The sequence below is a fragment of the Agelaius tricolor genome, unplaced genomic scaffold, assembly GCF_023055355.1.
Source record: "Agelaius tricolor isolate 1412-34295 unplaced genomic scaffold, bAgeTri1.0.p SCAF_4, whole genome shotgun sequence".
In the NCBI taxonomy this organism is placed as follows: domain Eukaryota; kingdom Metazoa; phylum Chordata; class Aves; order Passeriformes; family Icteridae; genus Agelaius; species Agelaius tricolor.
In genome coordinates, this window is record NW_027269264.1 from 4,884,917 (window position 1) to 4,905,091 (window position 20,175).

The 20,175-nt window shown below is 40.4% G+C and overlaps 1 protein-coding gene across 6 annotated transcripts in view; it reads left to right on the forward strand.

Moving 5' to 3' along the window:
* The window catches only part of SEMA6A (semaphorin 6A), a 118,069-nt gene that overhangs the window by 60,048 nt on the left and 37,846 nt on the right, over positions 1 to 20,175 (forward strand). For all 6 annotated transcript variants that reach the window (XM_071424409.1, XM_071424411.1, XM_071424412.1 and 3 more), the window contains exons 6-15: positions 646 to 747; positions 3,508 to 3,598; positions 6,872 to 6,991; positions 8,049 to 8,137; positions 9,042 to 9,259; positions 12,760 to 12,891; positions 16,188 to 16,343; positions 17,759 to 17,935; positions 18,642 to 18,782; positions 18,871 to 18,951. In XM_071424409.1, coding sequence (XP_071280510.1) covers positions 646 to 747; positions 3,508 to 3,598; positions 6,872 to 6,991; positions 8,049 to 8,137; positions 9,042 to 9,259; positions 12,760 to 12,891; positions 16,188 to 16,343; positions 17,759 to 17,935; positions 18,642 to 18,782; positions 18,871 to 18,951 — 1,307 coding nt within the window. The remainder of the gene's footprint in view (positions 1 to 645; positions 748 to 3,507; positions 3,599 to 6,871; positions 6,992 to 8,048; positions 8,138 to 9,041; positions 9,260 to 12,759; positions 12,892 to 16,187; positions 16,344 to 17,758; positions 17,936 to 18,641; positions 18,783 to 18,870; positions 18,952 to 20,175) is intronic.

The following is a 20,175-nucleotide window of genomic DNA, read 5'->3' on the forward strand; positions in this document are numbered from 1 at the left end:
CAATATCCCGAAATATTTAAGGCATGGAACAGGTCACAATGCTTAGTGTACCAGTTTTATTTACCATTGCTTCAAAAGCCAAGTGCTGCTGTCCATCCCCCTGTGGGAATTTGCTGAGAAGTTCAGGTAAAGCATCAGAAAAGAGGAATGTGGGGCTGTAGAAGGACTGTTTCTCACACCAATTTCATCCTGGAACCTATGATTGGCATTAGTATCATAATTAGATGCAGATTCTTTGATTCTTTACATCTACTTCCCCTTCTAGTTAAAGAAGCTTTATGCCAGTATATTGTAGTAGTGATGTCACTGTCTGACAGTGGCACAGGTGACAAAATCAGATTTTTCACTCTTCAGGAAAGCAACAGTTTTCAAACAAAATTCACCTTTGTCAACATCAGCAAACTAGGAGCTACAATATGATTGCTTTATCTTCAGCTCTTTGTAATTTTTAAGCCACTACAATATAAATTAATTACAAATTGTTCATTGTTAGTTAAACATAGTCAAAATAAGGCCAGAGTATCACAGTGGGTACCAGCCAATTTAATTTTAAACCTGTGAAATATCACTGCTTAAAAATGAAAACTCAATATGCAAGATACTCAAAATGCAGTAGTTGAAATAGTTTTTATTATTTTTCTTCAGGATGAATGTCATAACTTTATTAAAGTTCTCCTAAAAAGAAACGAGGATACACTGTTTATCTGTGGAACAAATGCATTCAACCCTTCTTGCAGGAACTACAAGGTATGTAATCTGTTTGCAGAATTTCACTTATGCCTTGTCTTTTGGTTGGATTCATTGTGACTATGTTGGCAGCTGTGTGAGATTATCCTTCACCTGTTCACCATTCAATTCTGAAACGTTTGTCCTGCCTTGTTTCAGTGCTACTGAGTTCAATGTTAATTAGATTTCTGAGAAAATCTCAGACTGAGTACCTAGCTCTTTGCAACTCCTGCACATCAAGAGTATTGCCACTTTGCATTGCCCCCCCCATAGGTACAGAGTCCTTCAGATCCCTGTTTGGGGCTGTAGTCTCACCTCAGAAAGTTCCTCAGCTTGTCACTGACACTCACATCAAGTCATAGACTAATATTGGGGGTTACTGCTGAGGATCATGTTCTAAAATTTCTGTTCTACTGCTCTCAATCGCAAAACCAGTTCTGAGGAAGCCTGGGGACATAGCAAGAAAAACCTGAGTTTCTTGTGAGCCCCCCAGATAGGGATGCTGTGAAGATCCTATGGCATTTTGTGCTGTGGGAGTGATGAAACGGCTAATCTCTGCAAGGAGCAGTACAGCAGGACAGAGTATTCCTCACTTGCTGGGGATCTGCAAAGCCAAAACATTATCTGGAGCAGTGTAGAAACTCTGCTGGTTCCTGCATACTTGACATTAATGCCCTGAAGCCAATTTATTCCTTTGGCATAGTGTATGTCAGGAGTCTTCATTCCAGTAGGACCCACTTATTGAAGTATTTCCCATTTTCTTAGGCTTTCACCATTATATTCTGATATAACTCCCAAGAGTGGATATCTCTGAAGTAGCTTTGAAATTAATTTATTTAGGCATTTGACATCCAGACTCTGCTTTTCTAGGCACTGTTATGTCCACAGGTAATTTCTCATCTTTTTTTCTGGAAAAATAAAATTCAGTTTTCCTAATGCTGCTCCTGACAACATTACAACTGCCATTTAGGTTTTGTGTTCAGAGTTATTGGAAAAAAAGCAGAATAAAGATGTTAAGAGCCAGGAAAACTACTTCCCTAATGGTATTCACTGTGACTGGTGGTCTTCCTTGATTTTTGTGCAATCATGTTTGCCTCATTTAGCCACTATAATGGCTGCAGTTTAGAAAACACAGGAGAGAAGTGCAGGGTAGTTTTTTCTACCAGTCTGTGGAGGAATAACCAAATTTGAGTAAGAATACAAGCCTGTGTCGTGGTAACTCTGAGGTACAGTTAGCTACTCTAACAGCTGTTCCTTTTATTCTTTCTTTCCTTGCCTGCTCCTAGTATGCAATGAAGCTTCTTGATCACTGGGCTGTATTTATTCTTCTACTACAGTTTGCAATTTTTAATTTTTAATCTCTGAATTCTAATAATGAGGCTAACAAATCTCAGCCAGTCTCCTTGTGTGGAAGTTGTCTTTTAGATACAATTTTAGATTTCTTTGACATCTTGGTGTGAGGCATATAAATGGCCTCCTCCCCCTTACTCCAGAGTTTTTATCCCCTGTGATGCAGGGCTGGATAGTGATCCCCCTGGCAGTCTTCAGAAGGCCTCTGCAACACCTGCCCTGGCTTTTCCTCCATATATTCCTTCATTATCCAGAGAGAGAACTAAATGTGTGCCAAAGAGAAAGCAGGGCTGTCCCTCAAGTGTGCCAGTGAGGGTGAGCCCAGCCTGTGGAGCTTGATGCAGGAAAAGTTACTCAGGACTCTAACTCATTTCCTCTCACTATCATGTGAAATGCTTTTCAGCCTTTGAGTAAACACAACTGACTCCCCTCAGAGTGGACTTTGACAGAAATGATACATGACAGAAAACAAATGATCACAAATCATCCATTGAAGGACTTGAAAGCTGTAACATAGAAATTAAAAGTTTATTTAAGTGAATGGTGCTGTGTGGGTTATTTGTCATGCTCTGTGAATCTTTACTGTGTGTGATCTATAGAGTATGAGATGGACAAGTTGCCTGAATATGCTACAAAGGTTCTTATTCTCAAAATACTGTAGTATAAGCATCTGAAAGGGGTAACAGGTGTACAATTCTCCCTTAGCTCACCAAACCTTCTTGAACTTCATGTAAAGTCAATCTGTATATTTGTGTCGTTATCAGTGCCCAGGGTGAATTTATTTCTCAGGAGTTACACATAAGCCTCAGAATTTACCATTCCTGCATAGATTAATTCTTGCCTGATGGTAAGAGGATTCTCTGTGACACGGACTCAACTGCTATAGTAAAATTTGAAGAGCATCTTTCTGAATATGCAAATCAAGGAAGAGAGCACCACTGTTGAGACTAGAGGAGAAGGACCTCTGGACTTGGGGGAGAAAAATGCACACAGAGATAATTGTCCTAGTATTGTTTCTTCTGAATGCAGTTTGCAGTCTTTTCTGTGTATAAGAGTGCTTCTGTTGGGTCATTGGTGAGGATAAATTTTGGAGCCTTGCCAGAACTACAGACCACATAGCCTGCTACAGTTCAAAACAAAACTTGTGTGCAGATAAAATATAGACTGAAGACTTCAGTAAAATGTGTCAAGGTGAGAATTATTAGCTCCAAAAGAATGCCTGACTTACTGGACATACTTTTTTCAGGCTTATTTTTTTTAATGCCATGATTTTTTTTTGGTCAAGTTTTTACTTCATAGTCAAGAGTAGAGTTAGAGTAAGGGCCTTCTCCTGTGCCCAGAAAAGATGAAACACTGTCATAAAGCATCATCCTGGGTCAGAAGTTTTGTTTCTTTGTTTCTCTATCTGAGGAGCTCCCTTTGATTTTTCAGATGGATACCTTGGACTATCTGGAAGAGGAATTCAGTGGAATGGCCAGGTGCCCCTATGATGCAAAGCATGCCAACGTTGCGTTGTTTGCAGGTAAAATGACAGCGATAAACTTTTTACTTTCTGTCCTGCAGCCCAGGCTTGGTGTAACACTGTGCCTCTTGCTTGAGCCCAGAATGCCTAAATCTAAATGGTGTCAAACAGAGTACACACTGGCTAAAAAGAGGGGGCATAAGGAAATCCCTAGCAAAAAAAGCCTTCCCGTCTTTGAAATTAACTTCACTGTCATCAACATTGCATAAAGCCTCAGTTTCCTGGATCAATATTTCAGAGTTTCCTGTATTCTTGATAATATGGCCTGTGTGTGGCACCATTTTTGGCTGCATTCAGCTTCTGTGAACGTCAAAGGAAGTCAAGGCTTGTGTAAGCTTTAATTAGGATTAAGCAGGATATGCTCATTAACAACTCTAAGCCCAAACTAACATTCATAATAAAAGGAAGCTATGGAAAATGCTGTGGCATGCCCTTTTCTAGATCTAGAAGGAAAGGGGAGGTGATTTTTTTTTTTTAAGCTGAAAACATTTTACTACGATCTTATCAGCTGCTGTAGACAAAAGGAGAGAAGTGTATTTGCTAGTGGTGATTTATGCTGCATGCAGCATAATAGTGTTAATTCTGATTTCTACTACGACAGTTAGAAAAAGGGAAATCCTGTAAATGGGGTTAATTTTGGGTGTTGATTGTATGGTATTTTTTTATATGTCGTCAGAAATTCCTGATTAAATTATCTCTTTATTGAACTTCTCCTAGTGTGAACCCTGCTGATCTTTTCTTAGATCTGGCTGATAGATAGGTGGTGAAAATAATAAAAACATCCTCCATGATAATGTGAGTCTTCTTCAACAAGTGTAATGCTATAAAACAGAGTCTGGGTGCTCACATGGAAATAACTAAGCTGTTCCTCTGAAGATTTAAGATTTAAGCCATTCTCAAACAAGTCTATAGCCAAAGGGCTCTATTAAGCACTACCATGTTTGAGGTATCATCATCTGCCTCTGCCTCACAAAGGAGAGATTTTGTAACCTGTTTCAATTTTTTTTTTTTTTTTTTTTTTTTTTACTTTTTATAGTGCAAATAAATGGTCCTTTTGTTTCAATAATAGTGGTGATGATAGTGGTAGAATGATTTCTTAATTACAGTCACAGGCAGGAATATACAGTAGAAATTCTCTAACTGTAGCAAGTAATTAATAAAACATGGAAATAGAGAAACTCCTTCAAAGAAATATTTTTCCCATGTATCTCAGACTCCCTATCCTTCATGCAGCCTGAATGACCTTTTAGAAGAGTCTTTCTCAGTGTATTGGCCAAGAAAGAGTTTATGACCAGCCTGTTGGAAACATTCACTTTGAATGCAGCTGAAGTTCAGAAAGATGACTCCAAATTCGTCACTGAAGAAATCCTTGAATTAATTGAAAATAAAGAGAATATTTATAGAAATTATCATACTCCTTCATGGTGATTCAGAATAAATTTGATACAGTTCAAATAAATATTTGTAGAATATGCCTCATAAATCTGCTAGCTTCAGAAAATCACTGCTATATGTGTCTTACATATTGATACCCATGCTAACTTTTCAGACGGCAATGAAAAGCAGTTTCAGAACAGTTTAGGGCACAAATCCAAGTTATCTGAGTTTGTTGGATGCATTCACTTGAGTATGGCTCTTCTTGCAGCCTGTAGCTATTGCAGCTGATATGTATGAATTGTAGTTGGTCACAGGAACTTGGCAGGAAAGAAAATAAGAGTGTGGTTGTATAAACATGAGTTCAGACATCCATATCTAAAAAATTGAGCTTTTTATTCTATTTTAAATTGGGGAGGGGGACACATGTAGTAATTATTTTTTCTGTTTTGCTAAGAAAAAATGATCATTCTTAAATAGCCAAATAAGGACAAGAATTGCATGAGTCAGAACAAAGCATACAGTACTGCTAATAAAAAACAGTCTGAATTTTAAATCTGGAGCTGAAATTCACGGACTCACAGAGTTTCTAGGGTTGGAAGGGAGCTCTGGAAATCATCCAGCCCAACCCGCCCTGCCAAGGCAGGGTCATCTACAGCAAGTGACACAGGAATGTGTCCAAGTGGGGCTTGAATGCCTCCAGAGAGGGAGACTCAACAACCTCCAGGGGAAGGCTGTTATAGTGCTCTGTCACCCTCAATGTAAAGAAATTCTTTTCATGTTGAGGAAAGCTCTTGAGCTTTACTTTATGGCCATTGCTCCTCATCCTGTCACAGGACACCACTGAAAAGAGTCTAGCAACCTCCTCTTGGCATCCGCCTTTGAGACAGCTCTCAGTCTTACACTAGTCTGAGAGCATAATGAGGAGAGCTTGACCAATAGAGACCTCTCTGCTTTGTCCTGGGAATGTCCTCAGTGCTGGTGCCTTCAAGGCACTAACATAATCTTTGTCAAACAAAATGTAGACAATTCTGGTTTTTATGCAGATGCAACAGAGAAATAATTTTGTGTGCTCATGCTGCACCACAGCATGCTGTGCTTCCAGAAGACAGCATGTTCCAAGTTCTATTTCACACATGAAAACAGTCCTGTACAGTTACCATGACCTGCAAACAAAGTAGACAACAAATAAAATTTTAAAATATTGCTGAAACTTGTGCTTTTATATCCTTATAGTTTTGTATGTTTTGGTTGTCCTTGGGGTGCCATTTTGTAGGCCCTTTCTTATCACTTGTCCTCAATTCTTTAAGAGAGAGGAATGCATAATTCATATGGGAAATGCCTAAAATGCATGGTAGAAGAGAAATATTGATGGGTAATCCTCTTCCATCTCTTTTCCTCCCTGTTTCAGCAGGGCTCCCAACATGTAAGTTAATTTTTTCTTAGTGATCTTTGGCAGAGCAGAAGTGCTCTCAAGGGGAGAAATTTTCATAAGCGTCAATTAGCTGACAGTCTCCAAGCCTTGTCTGGTTTGCACTCCCAGTTGGAACTAGCAGTTTTTGTTTTGCTGACATACCTAAGCAGAATTTCTGAGCGTTGAACTAGTGACATGTGACTGGATAGGGTAGTTCAGTATGACATATCTAAACTGAAGAAGAATTATTCCATAAGGTTATTTTCTTCCACAGCATCCCTCTGAAATTACCATTCTGCAGAGCAGTGAGTTGCCTGTTCGGTACTCAGTTCCATTTACCTGGCTGGATTTTTTTCCTTCCTTCAGTGTTCCTAAGGAGACTGTGATGGTTTTGTTTCCCCTTCTCAACTGACTGGTGAAAGAAGAAGCAATTGTACTATTTCTAATGCTCCTCCCCCCTGGTTTCTTCTTTCCTTCCTCCCCAGAGGGAAAGCTGTATTCTGCCACAGTGACCGACTTCCTCGCAATAGATGCGGTCATATACCGGAGCCTGGGAGACAGCCCAACCCTGCGGACAGTTAAACATGACTCCAAGTGGTTGAAAGGTAGATAAACAAACAAGGCAAAAAAAGCAGCATCTCTGATGAGAGTCTTGGATTTCTGACAGACCTCTTTGGCATTTCATCTCACCAATGCTTTCTGGCAGAAAGAAGGAAGCAGATTACATCTCTTGCTTACTCTGATCTGTTTATTTCTTTCACTCCTCTCCTGACCCAAAGTTACTGGATTTGACAGAAGCTGTGAGCTGGGTAGATCAGAATATATATTCCAGTGAGCTTTCCAAGATGAAATCCAGTTTACATCTGTTGGATGGAAAAACTGGAGCTTGCAGGGCTCTGTGTGCTTGTGCTGTGTTTGCAAATATTCCTGCCACAGCACTGTTAGGTAACAATCAAGGCTTTATGAAGTATAGAAGGTTTGTCCTGTAATGCTAAGATTCATTAAGGAAACTAAAATTGGGCAAATATTGCACAAAGCCTTTCTGTTACAGTTCTTAAGGGTTGTACTGCTGCCATTGAATTAGCCAATTTTTGTGCTGTAAATGCCCTCATTGTTAAGGATTGTGCTGTTTAGCTTCATGTAGGTGTTGAGAATTGTTAGCATTTGGAGTGATTTTAATAGAGAGCAAAGCCATAGTTTCAAGTCTTTTTCTGCAGGCAGAAATGTTTTGCCAGGTGTCAACTTTAGCAGTCCCACTTTGCTTGCTGCCACAGACACATGTGGGCAGAAACAGTTACGTGGTTTGTTATTCCCTCAGCTCACAGACTGCATGCCATAAAGAGCGCTACTTGGACCCCTCAGGCATACCGTTATAAATGCCTGTTTACCTTTCCTCTTACTCCATGCAGGGCAGACATATTAGTGGCAGAGACTTAACTACCCTGCAGTGATGTTGTACAGACTTGTTCCCAGCTCTCCTGTCCCCAGACAGTGATTCTTCTGCAGCAGCGATTTGTTTGTTCTGAAAACTGATCAAGTTTGTCAAGCACAGACATTTCACCTCTGGATGTTATATGTGAATGTGTTTGGCTTCTCTTTGCATTCTGTATCCTGTACGTGGTGCCTAAATCAGGTGTCTTGTGTTGCTGTTTTTTTTCCTAGAGCCGTACTTTGTTCAGGCAGTTGACTATGGCAATTACATATACTTCTTCTTCCGGGAAATAGCAGTGGAGTACAACAGCATGGGAAAGGTAAGGGCAAAAACACTGCCTTGAATGACTTTGTCAGATTGAGGAGGAGGAAAATTTATGCTATTCTTGGACCAATGCTGTTACGAGTGACCTTGAAATGAGAACCATAAATCATTATGACAAGGTCAGCATTTTGAGAAGATTCCTATTGCTCAAGCCAAAAGGTTGGCTGGAGTAAAACATTGCACTGTCTTGAAAGGAAAATGTGTAGTTTCTTACAGTGATGGTGTATGCTAGAGTTTCTTTTCTGAAATTATAGAAAGCACAAGGCTAATCTAGTTAGTTCAACACAGTAGATAATTGTTAAAAACAGATTCCAAAGCAGGAAGAATTTTTTTCTGTAAGAAATATGAATTAGGGTGCTGAGTAAACAAGAGTAGGAATTTTGTGCTCTGCCATTCTGCAAAGAATAATTAAACACTTTCTGCATTTTTGCTAATTTCACAATAGCTTTCTGACTAAGCAGTCAGAAAAGCTGACCAAGGTCACAAAGGTGGAGAGCAGGAATAAAAGCCCAGCAAGATTTGCATAGTTTTTAAGTGCTGAAAACACAAGAATCGGAGCAGCAGTGTGGGTTGCAAGGATGTGAATATGAAATGTGCTTTTGTTTGGGGAAATAGAAAGCTAAGCAGTCTGTATGGAAATGAATTTTATATGGGTTGAGAACAGATCTCCTGAAGGATTTATGGCTGTGTAGTAAATGCCACAGTCTTATCTTTCATAGCACACTGTTCCAGAGCTTAATTTTTCTCTGTTTCTTATTTGTCACAGATTATATAAAAGTGGTATGAAATTAAGCACCTTGCTGTGTTATTCCAAATGTTTTAAAAGCAGTATTCCAACGAAGACTTTAGGTCAAGCAAACATTTAATTTTCTCCATTATTTTTGCTCTATTCCTTCCAGGTAGTTTTCCCAAGGGTGGCCCAGGTTTGCAAAAATGACATGGGAGGATCTCAGAGAGTGCTGGAAAAACAGTGGACTTCCTTTCTCAAGGCTCGGCTGAACTGCTCAGTTCCTGGCGACTCACACTTCTACTTTAACATACTGCAGTCGGTTACAGATGTTATCCATTTCAATGGCCGGGATGTTGTTTTAGCTACATTCTCCACTCCATATAATAGGTAATAGCCACAATAACATTTTACCTTCTATTTCCTCTATGTTTTGCTTTTCACTGCAGTTCCTTTTAACTTTATGCAAGCACAAGAAGAGATCGCTCGTACAACATAATTATTTTGTACACTGCACTTAACAATAGCTTGTGTTCAATTTTAAGGCACCCTGCTATTGCTTACTTCATACCTGGTAACTTAGGGTGGCTTTCAGCCATTTACTATCTGGACACATTCCTCAGACATATTTTCTTTACAAAGGAATAGTTTACACCAGCCACCAAGAAGTGCTGCAGTGTGTAACCTGCAGAATATTATTCCAAAGAGAAAATACAGTATTTTTTTCTCACAAAGAAAGGACTGTGTCTGTCCTGTCTGTAGCTAAACCTCCAAGAACCATATTATCTCCTTCTTTTTGTTTTATGCATCCCTGGTGACTCTTGCATTGATCTTTGACCATGCATTGACCCTGCTGCCCCCTGACTCTCCTGGGAGAACCAAGGTCTTGCTGGCTGGGAAGGAGGGTCTCCAGAACACCTATTTCATTGTTTGCGTGGTTATCCAAAAGCATCAATTCATCTGTAGAGATTTTATCACTGTTTACACATTTTAGCATGTTTTTCTGGAAGTTATTAGAGGAGTAACTGTATCTAATTATTGAGAACTCCCAAAGTTAAAAAAATAGTCGCTGTCTAATTAAAAAGTATATCGCAGTTTCACACAGTAACATTTGATCTAAAAGAGGAATTTTATTGTTGAAATTAATTTAGTTTTGCTGTACCCTTGCCACTCCTTGTCAAAGCCTGACCTCAGTAAGGTCATTCACAGAACTTACTTCAAATGAGAGTAAGCCTGGATCTGTAATGTAAAATCACCACTTTTGACATCAAAACAATAGAAACTGCAATGGAGTAATTATGCCACCAATAGGGAATACAAGCTTAAATTAAGTTGATCTCTTTTCATGCAATCTGGCTTAATAAAAACAGGCGAACAAATAGAGATTCAACATCAGAAAATAGATTGTATCTTGCAATTATCTCAAAATTGAGATTGTACTCCCACTCTGCTAGTATTTCCTGTGGTGTTTCATGAATAATTCTTTTCCTTAAGTATTGCATTTTAGAATCGAAGTACTTGGTGTAAAAAGCAAAATACTGTTTTATAGGCTGCAGGTTTTGCCAGACATGGAAGATGACAGAAAAGCATATATTTATTCTTGGACACAGCTTTTTAGCAGACCTGGCAACCCGGAGGGCCAAGCATGTTCTGGAGAGCATCAGGCACAGCATCTCCAGCCAAGCAAGGGAGGGGATTGTCCCACACTGCCCTCCTCTGGGGCAGCTTCACCTTGAGTGCTGGGGGATGTTTTGGGTACCACAATATTAGAAGGATCTAAAGATATCAGAGACCATCCAAAGGAGAGCAATGAAGGCGGTGAAGGACTTTAGGGGAAGCTATATGAGGAGTGAACAAGGCCCTTGGCTTGTTTAGCCTGGAGGAGAGGAGACAGAGGGAAGACCTCACAGCAGTTCAGAGCTTCCTCATGAGTTGAAGAGGAGGGGCAAGCACCAGCCTCTGCTCTCTGGTGTCTTGTAAGAGGACTCAAAGAAGCTGAGTCATAGAGGTTTAGGTTGGATATCAGAAAAAATAGGTTTTTCACCCTGAGTGTGGTTGGGCGCTGGAGCAGGCTCCCTGGGGAAGTTACCAAGCCTGACAGACATCAAGGACCATCTGGACAATGCTCTCAGGCACATGGTGTGATTCTTGGGATGTCCTCTGCAGGAGGATTGGACTTCAATGATCCTTGTGAGTCACTTCCAGTTCAGGATATTCTGTGATTCTGTAGTTCTATGAAACCTACTTCTGACATAAATGCATCTCTCATTCCTCCTTCACTAAAGAAATGTTGAAACAAATACCTTTGGTCTCTAGAACAAAGTTTCCTCCTAGACTGAAGTGGAAGAGATTCTTCAGTCTAATCAGAGGTCACTCAAGTAGAAACTAGTGTTGAGTTGTCATCCAGTAGTTCATAGGTGGCTTGGACCTCCTTGGCTGTGACTCACAGTGCTCCATCCTTCCCACTGCATCATACTACAGACTTGTAATCTGTCACCCTCACGAGTAAAAGACATTTCAGTCCTTTGAGCACAGCAGTGCTTCCATCCATGTGTAGTTTTGTGTTGAGCACTTTTAGTAGTGTGTGACACTACTAGATTTTATGGTTGGTTTTTTGTCTTAAGGACTTAATTCAGCAATGTGCAAAATATTCTAGCTGGAGTGGGCTTTGAGCTGCCTTTTAGGATGAGGTCCTCTGTGTGGCCAAATACCCTTGACCATCTCTTACATCCACGTATATATGGCTGCCTCCATTTAAAACTCCTGCTGTGCAGAATCACATTAATATTGAGCTTTTAAGTTTCCTTCTATATAAAAAGATAAATCTGTGGAGATCAAAATAAAACTACTGTACTGTCTCTCAACTTGTTTTTCTTCAGTAAAAAGCATTTTGAAATTGTTTACTATTCAAATGATTGTTTTTCTATCAATTTATATACCTTTAGGAGTTTAGCTTAATCATCTGTAACAGTATTATAGTTCCTACAGTTTTTTCTTTGATGTATAATAACCTACTAGCTAAGAGCAGGATTGAAAGCCTGAGCCAGCTGGGTTCATGCTATTTACTCAATAAAATCAAGTGGTGGGAGTCAGACACAAATACAGTAGCTCATGTACAAAATAAATAAAAAATAGGTGAGAAATTAGTATTTCATGCTTCCAAGCAACTGACCATGCTAAACCCACACGCCTTTCAAAAAGTATGTATGTAAGAAATTAACTATGTGTGGACAATGCTGTTGTGCAGTTGCATTCAAGTATCCAAAAAACTGAAATTTGCAATGTTATGATCTTAAAATAATATCAAATTTGTTTCTATAAGCTCTTTCATTTCATTGAGTAGACCAAACTCCTGAGTATAGTTAATTCCTTTTCATTGGGAACACTTTGTGGATATCAGGCTGTGGGAGCATGAATGAATTACATGTAAAAGCCAGGTAAATGGCACATTGCAGCATGCTTCCAGTTTGATTAGAACCAACTTCTGAATTATATGCAATGTGCTTTTCGAGGCATGGCAGGGACTACAAGAGTTGGTACTGAGAGATGTTAAGACTCAGAAGACCTTAAATGTCCAAGTAATGGGTTCTGAATGAGACTGGCGATTTCTCCTCATGTGTTGCCAGTGACAGACAAACTTTGACCAATTCTTTCCCTTTTTCAAGATTATGACAATTACTTATTTCTGTGAAGCGTTGAATAAAATTCTCTTGGCAGGAGCTGCCTGCTGACTGGTATTCAGGCTTTTCCATGGGGCTGGGTTTTCCTGTTAATACCAGATTTAGAGTTAAGTATTGAGTAAAGGAAGGCTTCTATAGAGCATATTTTTCTCAAGGTTTTATGTATAACTGCAGAATGAGTAACAATTTCTGGGAAATGTCACTTTGCAGCATTCCTGGCTCTGCAGTCTGTGCCTATGACATGCTTGACATTGCCAATGTATTTACTGGGAGATTCAAAGAACAAAAGTCTCCAGACTCCACATGGACACCAGTTCCTGATGAACGAGTGCCCAAGCCCAGGTATGTTTCATGTGTAGTGATATTGTTCAGTTCCTTCATACAGGCTACAGAGGCTTTTTAATATTTTGAACAGCCTTGTAAGGTGCAGATACAATTATACATGTTGAAACAATAAAGTAAAAGTTGAGTTGAATTTGGATCTAAACTATGCAATAGAGATTTTTCCACTTAAATGACATTTGTGTAACATATATCAGGCCAGCATCAGATCCACTTGGTCAGAATAATCACTTAAGAATGGTGTGAGTTACACAGTTATTGTAAATTGGTTCAGTAACAGATATATCTCATTACAAAGCCTGCACCAGTCAGAACTAGAACAGTTTGCTATTCTATGATTAACATGCACTTTAAGTGCCACAGTGGATGATTTATGGAGAGCAAAAAAGAGCATTCCACCAAACTAGAGATTCAGTTTACTTCATTCCTCCTATGAGTTGTTTTCCCCACTTTCACATGTTTGCATGCATCTCCTCTACTACATTCTTCATATTTCTTACAAGTACTATTTCAAACAAGTTGCTGTTGACAGACACTTGTTAACTCATTGACACCAATGGCATTTTGTTGTGAGATATTGAGATGCATATAGATAAATCAAATTCATTTGTCTCACTTAAGCTTTGCACCTCTATTGCATGTTTTACATTGCTTGTGATAGCTTAAATAATTTCAAAAGGAAAAAGCATCCAAAGTATTCAGTGCAGTGTTGAACACCTCAATATAAGAAGAATGTAAAGCTGTTGGAAGTATCCAAAGGAGGGTTACAAAGATGTTGAAGGGCTTAGAGGGAAAACCATGTGAGGAGTGGCTGAGGCCGCTTGGCTTCCTTGAAAAAAGAGGAGACTGAGGAAGACCTCATCACAATCTACAACTTCCTCATGAGGGAAAAAGGAGGGGTGGACACTGATATCTTCTCTGTGCTTACCAGTGACAGGACACATGGGAATGACCTGAAGTTGTGTCAGGGGAGGTTTAGGTTGGACCTTAGGAAAAGGTTCTTCACCCAGGGAAGTGGTTTGGCACTGGAACTTGGGCTCCAGGGAAGTGGTCACAGCACCAGTTTGATAGAGCTCAGGAAATACACTCATGGCACTCTCATGGCACATGATGTGATTCTTGGGGTGTCCTCTGTGGGGCCAGGAGCTGGACTGCAGTGATCTTTCTGCATTGCTTCCAGTTCACAATGTTCTATGAGTTTATGAAGCTCCATGGTGGACACTGAGCTTCTGCCTAGTCCATCATGTTTTGGATTTGCCTAGTATTACTGTGCTGTCTGTATTCCGAAGTTGTCATTCAAGAGAAGAGCTTGAAGGTGACTGGAAAATTGGTAAATCCTGTGTCTGTTTTCAGTCTGAGCCTTAGTAATGCAGCTTCTAGCAGTGTTGCAGAATTTTTCTTCTTCATTTTGCAGTGTTTCAAACAAGTTGCTGACTACAATGGTCTGCCTTGGGGGTGCAAGGCTGCATGATGACTCCAAGGTTATTTGTTTGGACCTTGCTGAGATATATTGGCAGGGAAGGGGAAAAGAAGAAAAAGAAAGTGTGAAAGAAGAACAGAAAGTTGCATTACAAGTTTTGGATGAGCCAATAGCAGGCTAACTTTTATGATGGAGATGGGATAATATTGCTCTTTCTAAGCCTGAAGAACATAATCTGAAGTGAATTGTGAACAGTGTTTCATGTAATATTTAGCGATCAATCTGCTTAATAGAAATAATCGTTACTTCTAGCTCATGCTGAAGTATATGACAGGCACCTTTGATATAAGGTCATTTCTATCTGGGTTTCTCAGTATGATGCAGAAACATTACTGCCCCTAATGATCCTAACATTACTCAGAAAACTACCAGAGCCCTTCTGAGGTGTCACTTCCCTGTTTGGCCAGACAGCAGGTTTGCTGGGATTTATGTTGACTCAACTAAACCAGTTTTGGGATTAAAACAGGATTAATCCAATCATGCTATTAGGATTTAGGAGTAAATAGGCCTCCAGATTAGATACACAGAAACCGTAGACACCACAGTGCCAGGAGGTGCCAGGCTGTTTCCTCAAGTCCTCTGGGAATGTTGTCTCATGGGTCAATGCCCTTGCAAGGACCTAGGAAACCAATTATGCCCTTGATTTTTCCTTCTCTCCATCTGTTGCTAGTTCTACATGCAATTACAAGACAGCTAAAGTATTTTGGATATGAGGAGGCAAGAGTACACACTGTCTGCATGTAATGTTCCTTGCTCAGCTCTTGTGGGACCAGACTTGTTGACACAGCTAGGTCCTTCCAGTCCTATGTTCCCTTCCCACACAAGATTTATTTACCTAATATTTGACTATTTATCTAAATCTGAGTAACACAGATGATAGGATCAGTCCTGTATTTTGTTCAAGTTGACGTTACTCTTGGTGTCAATGCCTTTACCCACAACAGAGTAGATGAAAATTGGATGATGCAATGTGTTTCGGAGTGAGTGGTCCATCTTTCATCTTCCCACCTCACACTGGCCCATAGGTTTGAAGAATCACAGTGCTCTGGAAAATGGAATCAAATGAGCCTTTTATTAAAGAAAATGACCTACACAATATTAACAAACAAAACACTTTGCTGATTCTTTGAGAGATGGCCTGTCCAGGCAAGAAGATTGCCCTACATCTTAGGAGCAGGTAGATTTTAGAAATAGCATAAGCAGATTTGCATTTAAGTTGTTAAAGAATGGCAGATAACTTTTTAGTGAAAATTCTCAATGAGCTACCATTCTTAAATCATCTCATCCAAACTGAACAAAGGGTAAAAACAATGTGTTCATGGATGCTATTCAGTTTTTCTTCTTCAATAGTCAGTTTTCTATCAGATGTGACTAAAAGTAGCGTTTTTTCATACCTGTTAAAAAAAATTAACTTCTTCCTGTATTATAGGGACTTCTTTTATTCCAGGAGAAAGCAGTCAATCAGGCAAGTTACAGAATCAGAAAACACCTGTGCAATTGGGAAGCATCAAGCCAAATGCACACATGCTGTGATTACATTCCATATGAATGGACAAATTACAGAACTGTGTGTGTAGTGCTCCTGATGAAAAAATTACTTTGTGCTCATAAGTGACACATGAAGTCCTTCTGAATGGAGGACAGAGCAGGATTTTAGGCTTCTCCTGAGGTGCTGAACAAGTCCACCACACTTATCGATCCTCTGCCAAGTTAAACTCCTGCAAAGCACATCATATTGCAGTTCGAGCTTCATCACAAAAGGAAGCTTGCCCTCGGTGAAATAAGTTTTCTGGCTTTACTGTCTCGTTTTATGTAGGCCTGGTTGCTGTGCTGGCTCTACATCATTAGAAAAATATGTAACATCTAATGAGTTCCCAGATGATACCCTGAACTTCATCAAAACACATCCACTGATGGACGAGGCTGTACCTTCCATTGTCAACCGACCCTGGTTCCTGAGAACAATGGTCAGGTACGTGCACTGAGTGAGCTCTATCTGAATTGTAGCTGTCAAGTTGTGCCAACAGCCTTGCTTCCAATACCCTCCAACTCTGTACATGTCCTGGTGTCCTGGGCATGAATCCAGCTAGGAATGGTGGCAGAGCTGAGCAGATGCTGCAGAACTCCCTGAGGAGCTTTCAAGATAGGAAAGACCTCAGTCTTTTCCAACCGTGCTGTGCTGAAGCCGGATGTTGTGGGAACTGCTGTGCGGGGAAGGCTTAATCATCTTTTGGCTTACGGGTCAATGTTTGAGATGGCTCAGTAAAAACTTCAGGCAAGGATCAGCAGACAATTCAGAAATATGTACACAGGATACAAACACATCTGCCAGGATATGTTCACAGGATATGTAGATGTCTGTCAGGTTATGTACTGGTAAGCTTTAATGTTTGCACAAGTGTATAGAGCAGAAGTAATTGCCTAATCTGCGTCCTTTCTATAGCAACAAGAAAAAAATAGTAACAGATTGAACAAAGACTCCTAAATCACCAAGTGTTAAATACACTATGCCCTTCCTATCAAAATACATTCCCACTCTCTGCTGTGGTCATTATACTACTTATCTACCCTGCAGCAGTGAACAGAATAATGTGAGTAACTTTTGCCATATTTTCTGCTCTTCCGCTGAGCAAAGGTAGAATATTGTGTTGGGCACTTAGTTCTGTGGAAGGGTCTGATTTTGTTTCAGTTATGTATCTTATGTCAGGTTTTTCTGTCAGGTTCTGTGCCTCCAACCAAAGATGAGAGTAGCAAGCTCCACAGAGTGCTTCCCTTTGATAGGCAGTACCATCCAACTAGTACCAAACCACCAGTATACTTGTTTTCAATAAATTGTGTCACCCCAAGATTTGATTTCACTTCAGTGCTGAACTTGCTTGGTGGCAGTCGTGTGATTTTTAGTGAGGTAAAATGGTGTTTAGCATCTTACTCTTGCAGTGACACAGCTTTTCCTGACAAAACAAGTTGAACCTAGTTCAGCTGCTTTTAATGTGACAGAGCTTGAAATTTTTAAAACAATTCACTGTACTGATTCTCTATCCCTGCCTGAAGAAATCACCAGGCTTTTGGAAGGATAATTCCTAAATGCCCTCAGGCTCCTAGCAGCCCTTCAGCTTTCTGAACGTGTAGACACTTCTGAAATTCTGTACACTTCTGGTGGCTGTTGGATGTGTGGGTATGCAAACACGTGAAAATTCCCCAACATCTGGGGAGCCAAATTGGTACAGTCTGTGTTGATTTATAGAGAGGTAGGAAAAGTGCTTAAATGTGTTTTATGGTTGCTAGAAATCTACCATACACTTATCTGACAAGAAGAAAGTGATTAAACAAATGACAATTTTGTGATTATCTCTGTGATTTATCTCTGAAAATGCTCTATTGTTTTAGATATCGCCTGACCAAAATTGCTGTTGACTCTGCTGCTGGGCCATATCAGAACTATACCGTGGTTTTCTTGGGGTCAGAGAAGGGAATCATCCTGAAGTTCTTGGCACGGACAGGAAACACTGGTTTCCTAAATGACAGCCTTTTCCTGGAGGAAATCAATGTTTACAACCCTGAAAAGTGTGTATCTGATTCTTTGTACTCATGTATAGGTGACTTTGAACTTCTGATTTCCCAGAGAATAACCTGTCCCATGGAAATGGAAGTGGTTAGAGAAGCCAGGTTTTTTGGGTAATTTTAAATTGTTTAGGGAGGGGATGTCTGCTTATCAGTCTCTACATTGCAATAAGATTTTTTATTCAATCTGTGTAGAAAATAGCCCATCCTATGCAGCAGCTGATGGATAATTAAAAGTGAAGTTCTGGAAAGGAAGATTAATTTTCTAATCCTATAAAAAACCCTGATTCCTCTCCAAATAACTCAGCAAGCAGCAAGCAACTCTCCAAGGGAAATTTTCCACATTTCAGTCTTCCTCAAATATGCCTAAGGGGGCTTTGAAGTGAGCCATAATCAGGCAGAAATTTCAGCTGCTTTGAGTGCTGGAGAAGAATAAACACAAAAACAAAGGGGCGTCAGAAGCTTTTCTGGTGTGCTGTTGCTCCCAAATTCTTAACCATCCCATGCATTTTTAATACTTTCTTATATGTCTGTCAGTATTTTTAGTGGCTATTGTGTGTTCTTTTCTCCTTGACTTGTTTAATTCTACCTTTCTTACGGATTTTTTTGGCGGAAGCTTTTTTGATCTTATTTTTTCGGCCTGGGGGACAATTAGGGTTTCCCCCAGCAGAGCCCAGTTGCAACCACATCCCTTTTTTATCCAAAACAGGTGCAGCTACGACGGCATGGAGGACAAGCGGATCATGGGCATGCAGCTTGACAAGCCCAGCAGCGCCCTGTACGTCGCCTTCTCCACCTGTGTCATCAAGGTGCCCCTGGGACGCTGCGAGCGTCACGGCAAGTGCAAAAAGTACGTGTTTGGTGGTGGCTCTCAGAGGCCTGGGCATTGGGCAAGCTGCAGCACTCCTGAATGCCACCTTGTGCTCTTCTCTCCCAAGGGCCTGCATAGCATCCAGGGACCCATACTGCGGATGGGTGAAGGAGAGCGGGGTGTGCACGCAGCTGGTCCTTGGCTCCAAGTGAGTAAGGGCTCTCGCTGGAAGGGCTGTGAAGCTCTGGCAGTGGTGCCAGGCAGTCTTGGGCAAAGCTATTTGAAACTTGTGGCTTTTAGAGAGGGGAAAAATGTGGGAAGTGTTTGTTTCTATCTTATTTGCATTCACCTCCGAAATGTCTCACAAATTTTTTTGATGTGAACAGTCAGCTGATTGGTAACTGCTGAAAGAGGAGGAAGAAGAAAATGAAAGAGCTGTGTTAAGGTCCATGTATTATTGAAAGGAGTGAACTGGATGGATATGTCTGGACCAGCCTACACTGGAGCCATCACAGCTGATTAAAGAGGCAATAGAATCCAAATTAAATTACTGAAGTAATTTGTCCACTGAAAACAAAACCAGTCCTTCTAATTTACTGTGCATTACTAAGAGGAATAACAGAGCACAATAAGGGCTTAAAACAGATTTAGAGAAGTGCTGGATCTCCCCTTGCTTAACAGTAGAATTTAATTATTTTATGATAATGAAAGTCTGGGAAGGTTAGAGGGTTAGAGGGAGGAAACCCACTTCAGAGCTCACATTTCATGGCCACTTCTGACACACCACATGACTGCCCACTCTGAGCTATCAGCTGTACTCCCTCATGGTAGTAGTGGAAGTGTAGCATAGACATCACAGAGCCTTGAGAGCCCTACATCTGATGCCACTTAACCTTGCTTCTCTACAGGTCCTCACTATATAATAGACAAGCATACTGTGCTTCTGTCTTGTTCTTAATTTGCTGATTTCCACCATCTGCTGGGGATGCTGTAGCTGTATGTGCCTGTATATGCTTGACTACAAAAGTGTGGGCTGTTTCTGATTTGACTTTTGGTAGGGTAATATTAAAATGTACCTGTGTCCATATCAGGTTTTTCATAACTCCAAAAAGTGCTCGAGGCTTCTTCAACTTCCATGGCAAGTTGTAGGGGACTTCCATATTTCACTTTTTAGAGCAGCTCCCAATTTCCTCAGTAGATCCATCGAGACAGAGGCTGTGCAGTTTGCAGTGATGAAGTCCAAAAGAGATCAAGGCCGCCATTGTTCTGTCCAGTGCTTAGGAAGGGGGTCCAGATTGGCTGTGAAGGTATCTGGTGAAGTTCTAAGCTGGCCAACAGGAGGCAGAGATGTTAGTCATCCTCCAGGAGTAGATGACAGTAGAGCAGGTGCTTTAAGAACACAGAGGTAGAATGAGTTGTCTGCAAGGGTAAT